The sequence below is a fragment of the Salvia splendens genome, chromosome 16 (genome assembly GCF_004379255.2).
Source record: "Salvia splendens isolate huo1 chromosome 16, SspV2, whole genome shotgun sequence".
NCBI lineage: Eukaryota > Viridiplantae > Streptophyta > Magnoliopsida > Lamiales > Lamiaceae > Salvia > Salvia splendens.
In genome coordinates, this window is record NC_056047.1 from 3,472,459 (window position 1) to 3,487,893 (window position 15,435).

The 15,435-nt window shown below is 38.4% G+C and overlaps 3 protein-coding genes across 3 annotated transcripts; 1 reads left to right on the forward strand and 2 right to left on the reverse strand.

Annotated features, from left to right (window-relative positions):
* LOC121770665 lies at positions 1 to 2,767 on the forward strand. Its single transcript, XM_042167430.1, has 2 exons — positions 1 to 239; positions 907 to 2,767. Exon 2 carries the CDS (start codon positions 955 to 957, stop codon positions 2,575 to 2,577), a length of 1,623 nt encoding a protein of 540 aa, XP_042023364.1. The 5' UTR covers positions 1 to 239; positions 907 to 954; the 3' UTR covers positions 2,578 to 2,767.
* A 1,633-nt stretch (positions 2,768 to 4,400) lies between these two features.
* LOC121771940 lies at positions 4,401 to 4,790 on the reverse strand. Its single transcript, XM_042168842.1, has one exon. It carries the CDS (start codon positions 4,788 to 4,790, stop codon positions 4,401 to 4,403), a length of 390 nt encoding a protein of 129 aa, XP_042024776.1.
* Positions 4,791 to 8,425: 3,635 nt separating this feature from the next.
* On the reverse strand, positions 8,426 to 11,078 carry LOC121770926 (cinnamoyl-CoA reductase-like SNL6). The gene is made up of 4 exons (XM_042167699.1): positions 10,838 to 11,078; positions 9,539 to 9,720; positions 9,115 to 9,300; positions 8,426 to 9,043 (listed from the first exon to the last, which is right to left on the reverse strand). The coding sequence occupies exons 1-4, from the start codon at positions 11,073 to 11,075 to the stop codon at positions 8,585 to 8,587; spliced, it is 1,065 nt and encodes a 354-aa protein (XP_042023633.1). The 5' UTR covers positions 11,076 to 11,078; the 3' UTR covers positions 8,426 to 8,584.
* Positions 11,079 to 15,435: the final 4,357 nt, after the last annotated feature.

Below are 15,435 nucleotides of genomic sequence, written 5' to 3' on the forward strand. Positions count from 1 at the left end.
GAGTCTATAAAAAGCTTAATTCATTTACTTCCCTCTCATAATATTTCTCTTAAATTTCTTCTATTTTCAGTTTTCTGCTTAAAAAAGAATTCTTCTCTACAAACCACTGATTCACTTCCCAGAAACCCTAGCTCTCGTCGCGTAGAGAGACCAAATTTCTGTCCTTTTTTCGCCTTTGCTGGTGAATTTTCAAGGATTTCGAGCTTCCCGAAGAAAATCGGCGTGTGCATTGTTGTTTGGTGAGCTCCTCTGCTTCTTCTACTGATTCTGTTTGTTTCTAACGTTTTTACTTCGTTTTTTGGGATAAAGATGGTGTTTGATTCACAGTTTATGCAGCGCAAAGGTGTACGGAAAACCATGGATTTGATGTTTGCTTTGTTTCCGTCAAAATTTTCTTGTGATTTTTCTAACCGTGTCGCCGCGTTCTTGCTTATAGGGAACTTTTAATTGTTAGTATTTTTCTATTCTACGTAACTGATCACTGTTGTTTATATATAGGAGTATGTGATTATTTGCATTTGGTGTTTAATTTTATTTTGATGATTTTTTAGTCGGTGAATTAGTAATATTGCTTGCGATTTTCCAATGTTTGGTTTAGCAGTTGGTTTTTCTATATTTTGCGGTTAGTTTTTCTTTAATTAGCCGATTATTTTAGTTGATACGTTATTTGCATTTGGTGTTTACTTTTTCTAGATGATTTTTTGGTCGTTAAATTCGTAAATGTAGCCTGCGATTTTGCAATGTTTTTGTTTATCAGTTGTTTTATCGATAAATTGCGGTTGGTTTTTCATTAATTAGCCGATTATTTTAGTTGATACTTTACTGATTACACCTTTAATGAGTTCCCTTATTATACTTCAATTAATTTTTTTGACAGCTATTAATATTGCTATAATTTCGTTGCAGGAAACGTAGGGGGCTTACCTTTGTTATAATAGTGTTTATACATTAATTATGAGTAGCAAAGATTCTCAGAATATAATTGGCGGGTCGGGCCCTAAGCCCGAAATCAACCGGGCTGGGCCATTGGTAGCAATGAAAGATCATGGTGGCTCTGCCGCAGCAGCAGCAGCAGCTAAAGTTAATACAGAGAGACGATTGATCAGCTTGAATGGTAATGGCAATGTGGAACGGGTGGGATATGGAAGGTGGAATGGTGAGCTGCTGGAGGATCAAGATCACGGCTTTCGAGCTGGGGACCTTGTGTGGGCGAAGATAAAGAGCCAACCATGGTGGCCGGCTCAGGTTTACGACCCAAGGGATGCCTCGGAGCTCGCTCTGAAGCATAGCCGAGAGGGCTGTGTGCTCGTGTGCCTTTTTGGTGATGGTTCTTGCTCGTGGTGCTTGCCCCTGCAGCTAGTACCTTTAGTCGAGAATCTTGACAGGATGTGGAGTGAGAGGCCTTCGAGGAGCTTTGAGCAGGCGGTTCATAGGGCGTTCGATGAGATAGGGAGGCTTATGGAGTTAAAGATCTTGTGCAGGTGCATATCGTTGGAGATAAGGGGTGATCTTGCTAGGCCTATGGCGATGAATGTTGGTGTCAAGGCGGGGGTGCTTGTGCCAGAGGTGGACATTGACCGTCTTCCTATCCCAGAATACGAGCCTGCTGATATACGTGCAAAACTGGTGGGATTCGCGAGGACTGCCTCCTTTGACAGTGTGCTTGATCTTACAGTCTTGAGGAGCTGGATATCTGCGTATTCGTATGCAGAATGTGGTGGTAGGCGGCTTGCTGTGTATAGTGAGCCCATTTTAATTGAAGGGTTGGAAGATAGTAGAGTAGTGAACCCCTTCTATTCCCCCGACACCCCCGAAGATGTTAAGGTCTACCGAAGAAAGAGACTGAGAACTGCCGCTGAGCTTATGGAATTGCAGAAGCTTGCTATTGGTGGTGGATTTAAAGATGATAATTTGGTAGTGAAACAACCAAATGAAGTTGAAGATTCTACTGCAAGGGAGAGGAAGAAGAGCAAGTATCTGTCTCCTCCTTATACGAATCTGAATGGGATGGGCTATAAGCCCTGGTTCGAGATGAGGAAGTACACAAAAGATAAAGAATCTTCTTCATTTTCATTTCTTGAGGAGCTGGATGATGAGAAGACCTCTGAGAAAGATATAATGACTTCTCTGGCATCAGATGTTGAAGTAGAGGTGAATGAACTGATGCTGAGGTTAAAATCTGCGGCTGTTGATCGTTCCTACCTGAGAAATGAGGGCCATCTCGATTCCATCTGCAGGTTCGCCTCAGCATACAGAAGTTCGACCTACCTGCACGGCTCCCACTTCAAAACGTACCACAGGTGCAAGAAAGTGAGCCGTAAGAGAAAGAAGCTCACCTGCAGCCCCAAGGTTTTGAGATTGACTGCGCCTGCAGACGAGCCAACAGATAGTCTCGTGTTGGATGCTAGACTGATCAGGAAGAGGGTCGACTCGATGACTAAGATGTTGGAAAGCTGTGTCTCGAAAGCCTCATCAGACCACAAAGCTCGGCTAAGAGAAGAGATGAAATGTCTGATCGAGAAGGTGGCGGCGGCGAGCGATAAGGTAAGGTTGATGGCTGAGAAGAGCTCCTCTTGAATGAAGAGATTGGTAGCCTAGTTTTGCAGATTTGCTTTAATGAGAATTTTGACATGTTTCTGAATGATTCTATAACATTTTTTGGTGGGGGAAAACAGTTTATGTTTATAGTACTCAACAACTGACCTTATTTAGAAACAATATATTAATCTTGTCATGAATCTATGGACTGTGATGATTTTGCATTTCATTTTTTTGTTGATTTTGTGTGTGTATTCAGAATGTGTTGATTGTTTTTATGTTTCTTCAGAGTTTTGATGATTTTCATCTTATTTATTGAGAGCTAGTAACCTTATTTTTGGGTCTCTTTGTTGAACTTTTGGAACTGCATGTGCATCAATCTTGCTAAATTCATTTATTTTAGATGTATTTGTGTCATGTATATATAGATGTGTGTGTGTGTGTGCATGCAAATTCTATTAAATGAGTGTTTTGGAACAAGATACGATTAATAAACTAATACTAATGAATTAAATATTTAGTTTGTAGTATAATTCAAATGTAATTATAATTCGGCATGCACTGATTGATTATTTTATAATTATTTTTTCAATCGATTATGTATGAACTTCCGAAAAATACCATCACAACTTTTTTCAAGGCGGCACTCACAAAAATTATTATTGATTCTATTTATCCACAACTTTATAAGTTCTACTATAGTTTTACATGTTTCCAAAAAATAACTCTGAGTATTTTATAATTTTTGACATTTTAATTTAAAAATTTTTATATACCACAATTAATCAATCAAAATATAAACTAAACAATCAAATGCTACTCAGTCTCTCCCAAAACGAAATGCAGCTTAATATTTTCTTGAGTTTGACTACTTCACCAAAAATCAGAAACAAAAAATAGAAAGAAATAAAAATGAAAAACAATAAAAAAAATAGGAGTATTAAGGGGCTGTGAAAGCCCAGTTATATATTAGACATGGGCCCATTCCTTTGTACCAGTTAATATAACGTGTTTGAATAAAAATAGATTAAATTCATCCAACAAAAACAAAACTAACTCTTTCTCACCGCCTACTTAATAACTGAGCCGTTCATAACACATTATTCTTCATTTAATTGAATTTATATCGAATTCTAAAAGTTGCACCTGAGACTGTGACCGACTCACCTACAAACATTAAATCGATTTGAGTATGAATTCAATTCCAAGATGACCACAAATGGCACTAACTATAACATGCAAATACTAATAAATACCTGCAAAAATTATGCATTTTATTGATTAACAAAATACAAAGAGTTCAAGGCACATAAAATTTAGCTTATAATAAGAACATTCATATACAAATTAATAATAAAAAAGAAGTGCGACAGTTTACCGTAATGACATCATTGAATAAATTTAAACACAATCATAACTTGTTAAAATTATGCATAAACACTTGACATAGCTTACAAGAAAGGCGCTTGTGTGTGTCTGTTGGTCTCGTGATAGACTTGGCAATGCTCGAATTCACTGTGACGCAATCGTTAGATTTCTGTCTATTTATCAATATTAAAAAAAATAAAAAAAGCATAGCTTGTGAAATGAAGGGGCAAAATAGACAATCACAAAGAATATTTCATCTACATATGTTTTGGTCCCGTTTAATTGGCAAAGAGTGAAGTTCTTAAAAACACTTATCATTTTTACGGACAAATTAAAGAGAATAAAAGTTAGAATTGTGATAACTTATGTAGCTAAGGAATTGGATTAATTTTCTTATTTTTTAATAATCAAACCCACACATAATTATATTAATAGTGAATCAAATTAGATTCCATATTTGGTGATAATTAAGCTAAAGACAACACATAATTACCTCAATTGCCCTTTTTGTAGTAATTAATTCCAGCAGAAGAAATCCTCCCAAAACCCAAGTGGCCAATCTCCGCCAGCTCAATCCACAACTCCTCCGCGCTTACACACTCTCCGGCGGCCTCGATTTCAAGCATCCCTTCGTCGCACTTCCTCTCCACCTCCACCCGCCGCCGGCTCCTCCGCAGGCGCCGCCGCGCCACCGCCCACGGCAGCTTCACGAACGCCAGCACGAAGCAGTTCACCACCGCGCACGGGCAGCAGCACAGCGCCACGCAGTCGCCGATCGCCCGCGCCGCACACGACTTCCCCGTGCACGTCACCCGCCCTCCGCCGCCGTCCTCCTCCGCTCCGGCGCGGCGGTGGGGCGGCGATGGATTGCGGTGGTCGTCCATTTGTCTACTTCTCAATTGATCCTAATTTGAAGAATTTTGAAATTGGATGAACAATCGAGCTCGGATTTCTCTCTCTAAAGTCTAAATGCGTATGAAGAAGATGTGAGTCTAAATATATTAATTGCGTTAACGTGCCAAATATGGTGCTTTCCCATGCAATTATATTTTGTTTCCTTTTTTTGAAAAATGATGTGTGCCTAATTTTGCATTAATTATTACTATCATACTTATGTAGCGATATTAATAAGCATTTGACGTATAATATACATCTCAATTAAATATAAATAGATAAAATAATAATCCACCGATTTTCTATGAACTAGGAGTACAATTTTTTTTATGCATGCCAGTAATCCACAGAGAAAGATGAGCTTATAAGAAACACCTAAAATTGAAATGATTAAAACACTTGAAAAAACTAAATCTGTGTAATTTATTTTGAAAAAACTCTCCGATCAATATTTAAGAATGATTTGATAGTTACCAATGACAAAAACGTTTTGGTACATATAAATGTCCAAATGCTAATATACCAATTAATTAGTTCATCTTTTCCTTTTTAAACTTGCGTACTTTTCTGATTTTACATGTTTATCAATATTAGGTAGGGAAAAACAAAATGAAGTGCATAATATTTTGTTGTCAGTAATATCTCAGACTAATGGAAATAATCACCTATATAGGTATAAATAGATATGTTAAATAATGTTTAGGAAAGTTGGTATTCCGTATTCCACTAATTAATATCTCCACTAATTACCTTAGAACAATATATTGACGTCTCATAAAATACTTTTTGGGGAAAAGAGGAGGATTTCTTATTATGAAATGAACAATCACAACAAAGTACTATATGTAATCCATTATTTCATTCTATATTAAGGAAATAAATTAACCTAAAATCATCATAATAACCCCAACCTACAAGTCTACAATCTGCTTAGCTAGAAAAGCCAAGAAGTGAGTTTTATAATCATAATTTGTTAAAAAAAATACTCTATAATTATATTTATAATAATGTGAGTTTTGCCTTTAATTTCAACCATGTAACTTCTACCTTTTAAAGCGTATTTGTAACATAAAATCATCAAAATAACCCCAAAAAAGAAAAAAACCTATGGCTATACATGTATATAATTCTATGATGATCTAATGTGAATAGTATATCACATTAAAATTATAACAAATTAGTAAAGCGTGAAAAATATTCTAAAAAATATATGGTGTAGGGGTGATTAACAATAGTAGGGTAGTTATATTTTGCCTGAAAAATGAAAGAAGAAGATTTTGAGGAATATGAGAAACGATACAAAGAGACACAGAGGTAGAAACAAAAATTGTCTTCCATTGGAATGTCAGTAAGTTTCTTCTGTCAATGTAATACAAAAAGCTTTTCAAACTGATTCTTATTTTGTCTTTGCCAAAACATATATATTTTGATTTTTTGGGACTACAAATTATTGCTCTCTTTTTGTCATTACAAAACATATATTTTTCACTTAAAACAAAAAATTGCAGTTTCACTCTTCATGCAAGGTGAAATCCATCGTTATGGTATGTGTGGAAATGTTTAATTGAAATAGTATACTAATTACATGTTCCTATATAGAGAAAAATCGGAAAATATGCAAGAAATTGACTTTAGAAATAAAATTCTATTCGAAATGTAGTATCAGTTTTATTCAATTATTCACCTAAATTCATCAGTGTTCATAATTTGGTAAGTTAATCCAATTCCACAAATGAACTGTTAATTTAGGACCTAAGAGAAATTTGTTATCAGTTCAGGGGCAAATTGAATGACTGTAATTATAATTTTTAGAATTTCAAACATTTTTTAGTATTTAAATATAGTTAATGAGTTTTCATTACACTGAGTTGACCATGTATTCAATAGATTTCATGAAATTTAATTAGAAGTGAGTAAAAGCGAAAATGGATTAGAAGGATAATTTCTTTCAATCAAACGCTAATATCAACTTTAAAAGTGCTAAAACTTTAGATACTATATGAAAGTAGATTTCCAAGAGCCGTTCAAACTTAGTAAATAATAATACTGCTTATTATTAATGAATATGTTAGAAACAGCTATTTAAGTGTAAGGAAATAAGCAAGAAGTTAGATAGATAGATAGATAAAATTGCTACAACAAGCTCTAAATTCGAGTACCTGCGTTAAAATTAAATAAAGCATTCTCAAAGTATTAACACTATTCAGTGTTGACAATTCCTAAAACTTTTAATGCGTAATTGCTTATACAATTTTAATATATCCACTTTAATGCTCAATAAAGGTTATCGAAAAATAGAATCAGAAAAAGAGGGAAACAAATGTGTTTTTTTCTCTTCGAATACTCTTTTCTCTTCTTTATGTTTTTCAAATAAACACTCTCAATTTCTATTTCTAGCTTCACAGTCAACGAAATTAACTCTACTCACAACATATTATATTGCTTGTTCAAATTACTACTATGATTTAAATAAAAGGCATATTGAAGATAAATATATATAAAAAAACAAACATACCTCACCTATTCCAGCTTGTGCATACTGCAATGTGTGTTGCGTGTGTGCTTGTGCGAGCATTGCGTGTCCGTCCGTAAGAGCACGTTCAACCAATGGCGAAGCCAGAAGTTTTATGATGGGGGCCCAGATTACTGTCATTTGATTTTTTCGATATTCGTGCGTGGTAAACTCAAAATAATCATTATTTTCTGTTAAGTGTAATGGATGTAAATGATTTTTTTAAAATATTTAAATGTCACTAAGTTGAGGCATAACTTTTGGGCACGAAAATTAATAAATTGTATTGAACAGTAGGAGAGATAAATAAAATAAGAAAGATAAAGAGAGAGCAAAGTAGGTGATGGAATAAAGTAAGAGTGATTAAATATTTTGTTTTTTGTCGAAAAAGAGGAAATGACTCAACTTAGTTGAAACATCCCAAAAAAGAATGTGACTCAACTTAGTTGAGACGGAGGGAATATAATTTATAACAAATATAGAATACAATAATTATTTTTAGTTTTTTTTTATTATGAATATAATGATGGAAGGAAACAATTACAAGTGCTAAAAATGAAAATTAACATAATTAATTGTGTAAGAATGAAAATGAGGGAGTATAATTTATAACAAATATAAAATACAATAATTAATTGTGTAAGAATGAAAATTAATATAATTAGTGGCGTCAAAGAGAACCAAAAATGTCACATATGGGATTCAATCTCAAGACCTGATGGAGAGGAGACACAATTCCAAGCCACCTACGCTATAGACTTCATATTTAACCTCTAGTTTACGTATAATATATATAGTTAAAACCCAAATTGATGGGGAACCATAGGCCCCCTGGTCCCAATGTGGCTTCGCCACTGTGTTCAACATTGTGTAAAAATGACGCATAGCGTGTAACACAATGTTGCAGAGCCTCCGACACAACATGTATCTTCATGTCAAGTTTTAGGCACGTTGTCGAGCAGCACACATCCGTCTCGACGAATGGTGTGGTGCGTGCCGCACACGTCATCTTACGGCTGGTTTCGATTTTAGCGGTTTATTTATTTATTTAGTTATTATTTATTCAAAATGAAAGGAGGAAAATTTACAAAGGAGTACTTGTTTAATTTGGTGGGCAGTTTTATAATGGGCTACTTAAAATGGGCCCTTTATACGAAACGAGCTTCAAAGTTAAGGTCAAGAACTACAATTATATTTTCAAAATCACAAGTTCTCAACCATGGAAGACCCATTCTCACTTGATGGTCTTCAAATGATAGAGCAAAATTTGATTTATAATCCTATCTCGCAACGGCACGGTCTCAACATGAGCCGGCTAAGCTTTGCGTTCGACAGCTCATACCGAGGCCGGCTGCTAGACGAGGCGCCCCCTGTTAACGAGGCCACACTTAAGCCCGTCTGAGCAGCCAGCCTCTCGACCTCGTCTCCTCTTTCCATCACATTGTCGAAGCAAATGTACCTGCTACCGGAGGCTTCCTTCGTCATCTCCTCAAACACGCGCACATGCGCCTTAGCTAGCGTGTCGATGCTCACTGTTGCCAGCAGGCCATGTGCATACATTTCCTCGACTCCTTTAAGGTATGCAACAGTAGGTGTTGGATTTCTCCTGTAGAAATCCAAGCCAGTGATGAGCCCGGGGCAGATGGTGGCCAGCTTCACGCCACTGGCTTTGGCTTTGGCAATCTCCCACGCGGCTTTCTCTGCCCTCAGCTTCCCAAGCGCGTACCAGAGCTGTCGATTAGAGGGAGAAACAAAAGGTTAGGATCGATTCTAGACCGTGATTACTGGTGAACTACATATACCTTTTTGTTTACGCATATAGCCTCGTCACTCCAGCACTTGTGGTCAATGACACGCGGAGCCGAGCTGTCGCGCCAAATGCAGGCCACGAGAGACGAGGTGAGCACGCAGTGTCTAACAGAAGGCGAAAGCCCACACGCCCTCACCACGTTCTTGCTCATATTCACTTCAATCTCAGCCATGGCTTTCTACACAACACAATTTAGTTAGCTCATCATCACCCACAACTCAGTGGATCTAATGATCAAACAGATTGTAATCAATGATTGCCTAATTTTAGCAATTTAACATCAAAACTAATATTATATCCAATCATGTTCAAACACTAGGTTAACGAGATCAAGCATACTTAAAACTACCCATCCTTCATTAATGAGAAACCAATTCTTTACAAGAACGGGAAAGATGCAAACATTCAATACTCACAGAGTAGCCGGACAGCCCAGCCGGATCGACAAATGCAGCGGTGTGGAAGACGCCACGACAGCCATCAAACGCCTCGGTTAGGCTTTCAACCTCACTGAGTCTGGCCATCACAACTTCAACTACACTGTTGTTCAGCCTCATTTCACCGGATGTTTCCATTTCTCTCAGCTTCTCAACATCCTCTGTATTTCCGGTTTTAAAGCTGTTAGTTATGGTGTCCACAATAGGGTGGACTTGGCCAAGGCCAAGAAAACTTGTCCAGGACCCCAAAAAAAGTTGTCCACCGTAGTGGACAAACCCAAACCACAAATTTTTTTTTTTCATTCTTGGTATATTTTAATTTAACTATAATAAAAATTATCGGACTATAATAATTTTTAAAAAAATTGCATAATTTAATAAAAAAAATTAAAACCAAATCTTCGTTGTATTATAAAAAGGGGAAAATTATACAACAAAAATTATCGACATCACACAAACAACACCGCGAACGCATATCACGCTGTGCCCCCTCCCCTACGTGCCCAGAGCTCTTCAACCAAATCAGCTTACAGTGTCATGTGTGATGCTTCCTCGTCAGCTTCACGTTGCACCTCTTCAACCAGTTCGTCGAACGCCCCATCGATCATTTGTTGATACTCATCGTCGGTATTCATTTTTTGAAAGTAGAATTGAGATAAATTAAAAAGAGTGGAGATTGGAATGGGGTAAAAAAATTGAGATAAATGGATATATTTATAAGAAATATGAAATTAAAAAAAATTCGAAACTTTGGCAAAGCCGCGGCTCTCGGCTGCCACAATAGGGCGCCGCGGCTCGAGCCCAAGAGCCTCGGCCAGGCCGTCTGCTCGGCGCGCCCATAGGCGCCCCCGCCGCGGCTCTTGTTGTCCTCCACTATAGGGAGCCACGACCCAGCCACCCCTATTGAGGACACTTGTCTTACTGATCACACCAAACAATAGATGCAAAATGTGTGAACATCATTCATTCTTTTTTTGTTGGAAATTGGAATGGCATTCTAAATAAATAAGCCTGAGCTTCTCCCGCCCATGCCTTCTCGGACTAACGGATTTACTATTAAACAAATCGACAAAAAAATAAATTCAACGATTAAAATAAAACAAAATTCAAACCAAATCAATAATCCAAAAATGTTTGTAACAATCTCAATCGAGATTTTGATGAATTCGTTATTTGATATTTGAGCAAAAATTGATGAATTCGATTTATAAAAAAACGAAATTACTCGAAAATTGGTAATTCCACGCAGAGATTGAAGATTAAGAAACAGCAAGCGACCTTCATTATCGACGATGATTCGAACAGAGTAGCCGTTGAGTAGGAGGCGGTTCACGATAGCGATACCGAGATAGGATACGCCGCTGGTGACGCATACCATCCTGTCCATGGCGTCGCCTGGAAACGAGGTCACCGTAGCTCCATCGTAGCCGTCGCCGGCCTTCCGCCGGCTCACCGCGGCGCACGATAGCATCCGTCGGAATTCCTCGACCTCCGCCTCCTGCCTCACAATCCCCATGGTTGTTTGATACGATCATCCTCTACATATTATTAGGGAATATCCTTAAGATATTATTCTATTTAGTTATCTTTTATTTCACCATATCTTTTCCATATCTTTGTTTTCTTGTTCAATAAGTTAGGTAGTAGTATTCTAGTATTATAAATAGCAGAGCTTGTTATCGTTCAATATATAATTCAATGAATTACATATCGTCCCTAAACTTGTCTTGAGCAATAAGAATATTATCGTTCCATATTTGCTGCCCAACGGAGAACGTCCGTGGAACCGCAAATCGTGGCCTTTCCTTCGAGCACGTCGAAGGTTCGATCACCTTATCTCTCCGAGAAGTTAGCCATCCGGCCTCGTTACGGAGAACGTCCGTAACAACTGGTGCTTTCATCCCGTACTCATCCTCCATCTTCGTTCATCTATATTTCCCAAAAAAAAAAAAAAAAAAAAATAAATAAATAAATTCAGCCACAGCACTACCACTCATGCCGTCAACATACCATGGCCCATCTACGTCGGAACGGCCGACGAGGGAAGCGACGCCGGCGCTGCATATAGGCCAGCCGCGTCGTCCCGACCAATCAGGGAAGGCTTCGGTCGACCCAATCACATTAGGGTTTACCAAATTAAATGCACGCCTCGACAGTATGGATCGACGGGTGGACATATTGGAGTCGCGTATGAACACGAACGACCGGCGACTAGGGAAGCTTCGACCGCCACAACGGCCTGATCCGGAACCACCGTACGGTCTTCCTGAGCGTGGTGGCGCTGATTGGGACAAGCAGCATCGACGTTACACCCAGCCTACGTACCGGCGGCCACAACACCACCAGTCGGATAGGTACCCACCGCCGCCTCCATATCAGCCGGATAGGCGCCGGCCGTACCACCTCCACCAAACTCGTTATCCTCTGCCCGAACACTATCAACCCTTCGACTATGGAGAGGTCATTACTCACACGCATTCGCCAACACGAGACGGCGACGGGGAGCTGTGTGATTCAGAGGACCCCATATTAGATGCAGAGCTTTGTGATTCAGAGAACTCCATATTAGAGGCAGTAGCAAAGAAACTCATGGATCGTGGCTTGCCTAGTGAGAATTGGGGATCTAGGGAAGGTGATGTAGACGGGGTGAAACTCCCTCCGGAGTTCGTTGGGAATAGGCCGGTGGCACGGCCAGTAGCGTTGCTGGAAGAACGCGTTAGTTGGCGCGAGGGCCGACCAGAGAAGCAATGCCTGGTGCAGTGGGAAGATGATGCGTTCACGCCAACGTGGGAGCCGGTTGAGGCGATTGGTAGGCAGTTCCCGGAGGTTCGCCTTGTGGACAAGGCGATTTTTAACGGAGGGGGGGTTGATACGAGACCCCCGACACTTGACGCAACAGCGGAGCCGCATGCCGAGCTGGAGCATGCCGAGCTGGATCATGCCGAGCTGGAGCATGCCGAGCTGGAGCGTGCCGAGCTGGAGGCGACAACAACCGAGCAGCATGCCGAGCTGGAGGCGACAACAGCCGAGCATCATGCCGAGCTGAAGGTGACAACAGCCGAGCAGCTCGACGCAGCGCTTCCGGAGCCGAGCAGCACGACGCAGCCGAGCAGCACGACGCAATGCGTGAATGACCGAAGTGAAGAATTGATTGTGTCGAAGAGATCCTTGAGGCCGAGAGACAAGCTCAAGGCGCCGAACAAGTTCAAGAACGTCCAACAAGTTCCATCTTTTGATGAAATTGACCCTCCTTGCAGCCCCGACGACGACAGCGGAGAGGAGAGTGGATTGATAGATGTACTACCTCCACCAGCTATGATCTCTCCGCCGTGCAGCCCCTATATCAGCGGAGAGGAAGAAACATTGTTAGATGGCGACGAGGAGGTTGATTCCTTGGAGGAAGTGAAGAAGGTCGTCGCATCTCTCGACGCTGCCCGAATGACATCTCCCGATGTTGTTGAGAGTTGTTTTAGTGAAAATGGTGGTGCTTATCTATGTGCATTAGTTGGAAATAAAGTTGCACCGTCCTTTCCAATACATTTGAAGGAGATTGCCTTTATCTATGGGGATTTGCATGTTATGGATGCTACATGTCTGAATCCTCGATCAACATCGCTCGACACCGATGCGAGGTTGATCCCTCCGCGCAATGACACGCCATGTTTGGGCATTCTGAGAGGCGTGAACAAGATTTTCATTTTGGCATGGAATTCTGCCGACAACATTGGGTCTCCTTTGTTGATTTTTGACAAGGGTGAAAAAGGGAGACATTCAGCTGTTCGATATGTGTTTGATCCGGGAGGAGACGCCTAGCTAAAGCTTTTGCTTTCAACTCTCGTCAGTGGTTCGTGGTTCCCACCTTGAGGACAAGGTGGATTTCAACCGTGGGGGAGTTGATACGATCATCCTCTACATATTATTAGGGAATATCCTTAAGATATTATTCTATTTAGTTATCTTTTATTTCACCATATCTTTTCCATATCTTTGTTTTCTTGTTCAATAAGTTAGGTAGTAGTATTCTAGTATTATAAATAGCAGAGCTTGTTATCGTTCAATATATAATTCAATGAATTACATATCGTCCCTAAACTTGTCTTGAGCAATAAGAATATTATCGTTCCATATTTGCTGCCCAACGGAGAACGTCCGTGGAACCGCAAATCGTGGCCTTTCCTTCGAGCACGTCGAAGGTTCGATCACCTTATCTCTCCGAGAAGTTAGCCATCCGGCCTCGTTACGGAGAACGTCCGTAACATTGTTGCAGCTCGTCAGCCTCTGCACAAATGCTTTACTGCAAACTGAAATTGGAAAAGAAAAGGAATAGAAAAATACGATTTGCGGTTGGGAAATATAAGCGGGCGTCATGTAAAAAGCGCCTCAGCAGTTATATCGATCTCAATGAGCTGCTTATCACCTTCTAAATTGTATCCAAAATTATAGGCTAATTTCTGGTTTAATATACACTAAAATGCTTTTTTTTTCATTTGGAGTATTTGTGTTTATTTCTCAATAACGTATAATTTTAAGAGATGGTTGCGAGGTTTGAATCATTTTTTTTCATTTTTACTTGTTTAATTTTGTATTAGACCATAATATTTTATTTTATGTTTGTCGTTTACTTTGTTTCTTTCGCTTTTTTTTTTCTTTTTTTGTTGTCTTTTTTAATATGTAAGCTTCTAGACTTCTAGTAGTGAGGTTATCTATTTTGTAAATATATAGTTGGAAAAGACACTAAAATGTAAGGACAATGATAGCGAGAACAACGACATCACTACTACTACTACAATTTTCCTTGTTTTTACATTGAAAATGTGCTTAACGTGGTTGAAAATAAAAACTAGTAGCTTTTTCACTAGTGTAAAATAGAAATACTTGAATTATAAATATGAGTAAAAGTTTGAAATTTATAATTTAGTAATAAATTATAATTAATCATGATTTACAATTTCAGCTTTCAACAGATTTCAGCCTATTATCTCAGCAAACTACAATTACGTACCAATAAAAAGTTAAATTACAGTATAATAATTAAATATTAAAAATTAAAAATACAATTCAACATTAAAACAACTTAAATATATGTTCATTAATTTTTAATTGTACTCGCCACTAATTTGGTGAATGTGGAACTAATTGCATAAGAATTTGATGGATAACTGATTTTTTTATACTTCAAAAATATGAGACAGCAGCGACAATTTTCTTTTTAACTTTAACGTTCATAATATCTTTATTTTTATAACCTCTTATTTGCACACTATTTTTTTAAAAGAAAATTAAAATTAAAAGCGTGAGAACAATGAACATTGGAGGTTTAGCATTTTTCTGGAAAGTCAAGCCTGGTGTGAAAATTAACAAATTAAAACATATGATAAAATAGATGCAACTCCAGTCACCGTCCATTTCTATCTAATTATTTGATGTTTGGTATATTTTTGTAAAGAGGGAACGTCCTAATTTTATTTTATTTTATTTTCTCTCGAGAGAATCGTGCTAATTATATTATCCTATTTTTATGCAAAAATAATTTTCTGATGTGGCAATTTCAACTACCAGCCCAAAATATATAATTTGACATACAAACTCTAAAAGGCCCAATTATTGCTGTTTTTACAACCGGTCTATATCCTGAAAAAATAATTTGTAGAAACAGATACGATAAACATATAGAAGTGTCACATTTTAAGCTTTAGTGCCCCTTCTTCGTCACTTTATCTCATTCACATTTTATCATCCTCGAGCTCTAGAGTCTCCTCTTCATCACTTCCTCTATCGTCGATGTCATATCATCGGCATTGAAGTAATTAAACTACACGCTGTTTGAATTGCTAAAATTATAAATACTATTAGTACTAGTATTTTGTAACTTTATT

Excerpts from the sequence above, each read along its gene's own strand:
- LOC121770665 (XM_042167430.1), top strand. The coding sequence starts at position 955 with ATGAGTAGCAAAGATTCTCAGAATATAATTGGCGGGTCGGGCCCTAAG.
- LOC121771940 (XM_042168842.1), bottom strand. The coding sequence starts at position 4,790 with ATGGACGACCACCGCAATCCATCGCCGCCCCACCGCCGCGCCGGAGCG.
- LOC121770926 (XM_042167699.1), bottom strand. The coding sequence starts at position 11,075 with ATGGGGATTGTGAGGCAGGAGGCGGAGGTCGAGGAATTCCGACGGATG. Across the intron at positions 9,721-10,837 it reads AATCATCGTCGATAATGAAG|AGGATGTTGAGAAGCTGAGA; the intron begins GTCGCTTGCTGT and ends CCGGAAATACAG. Across the intron at positions 9,301-9,538 it reads CTGGGCTGTCCGGCTACTCT|AAAGCCATGGCTGAGATTGA; the intron begins GTGAGTATTGAA and ends TGTGTTGTGTAG.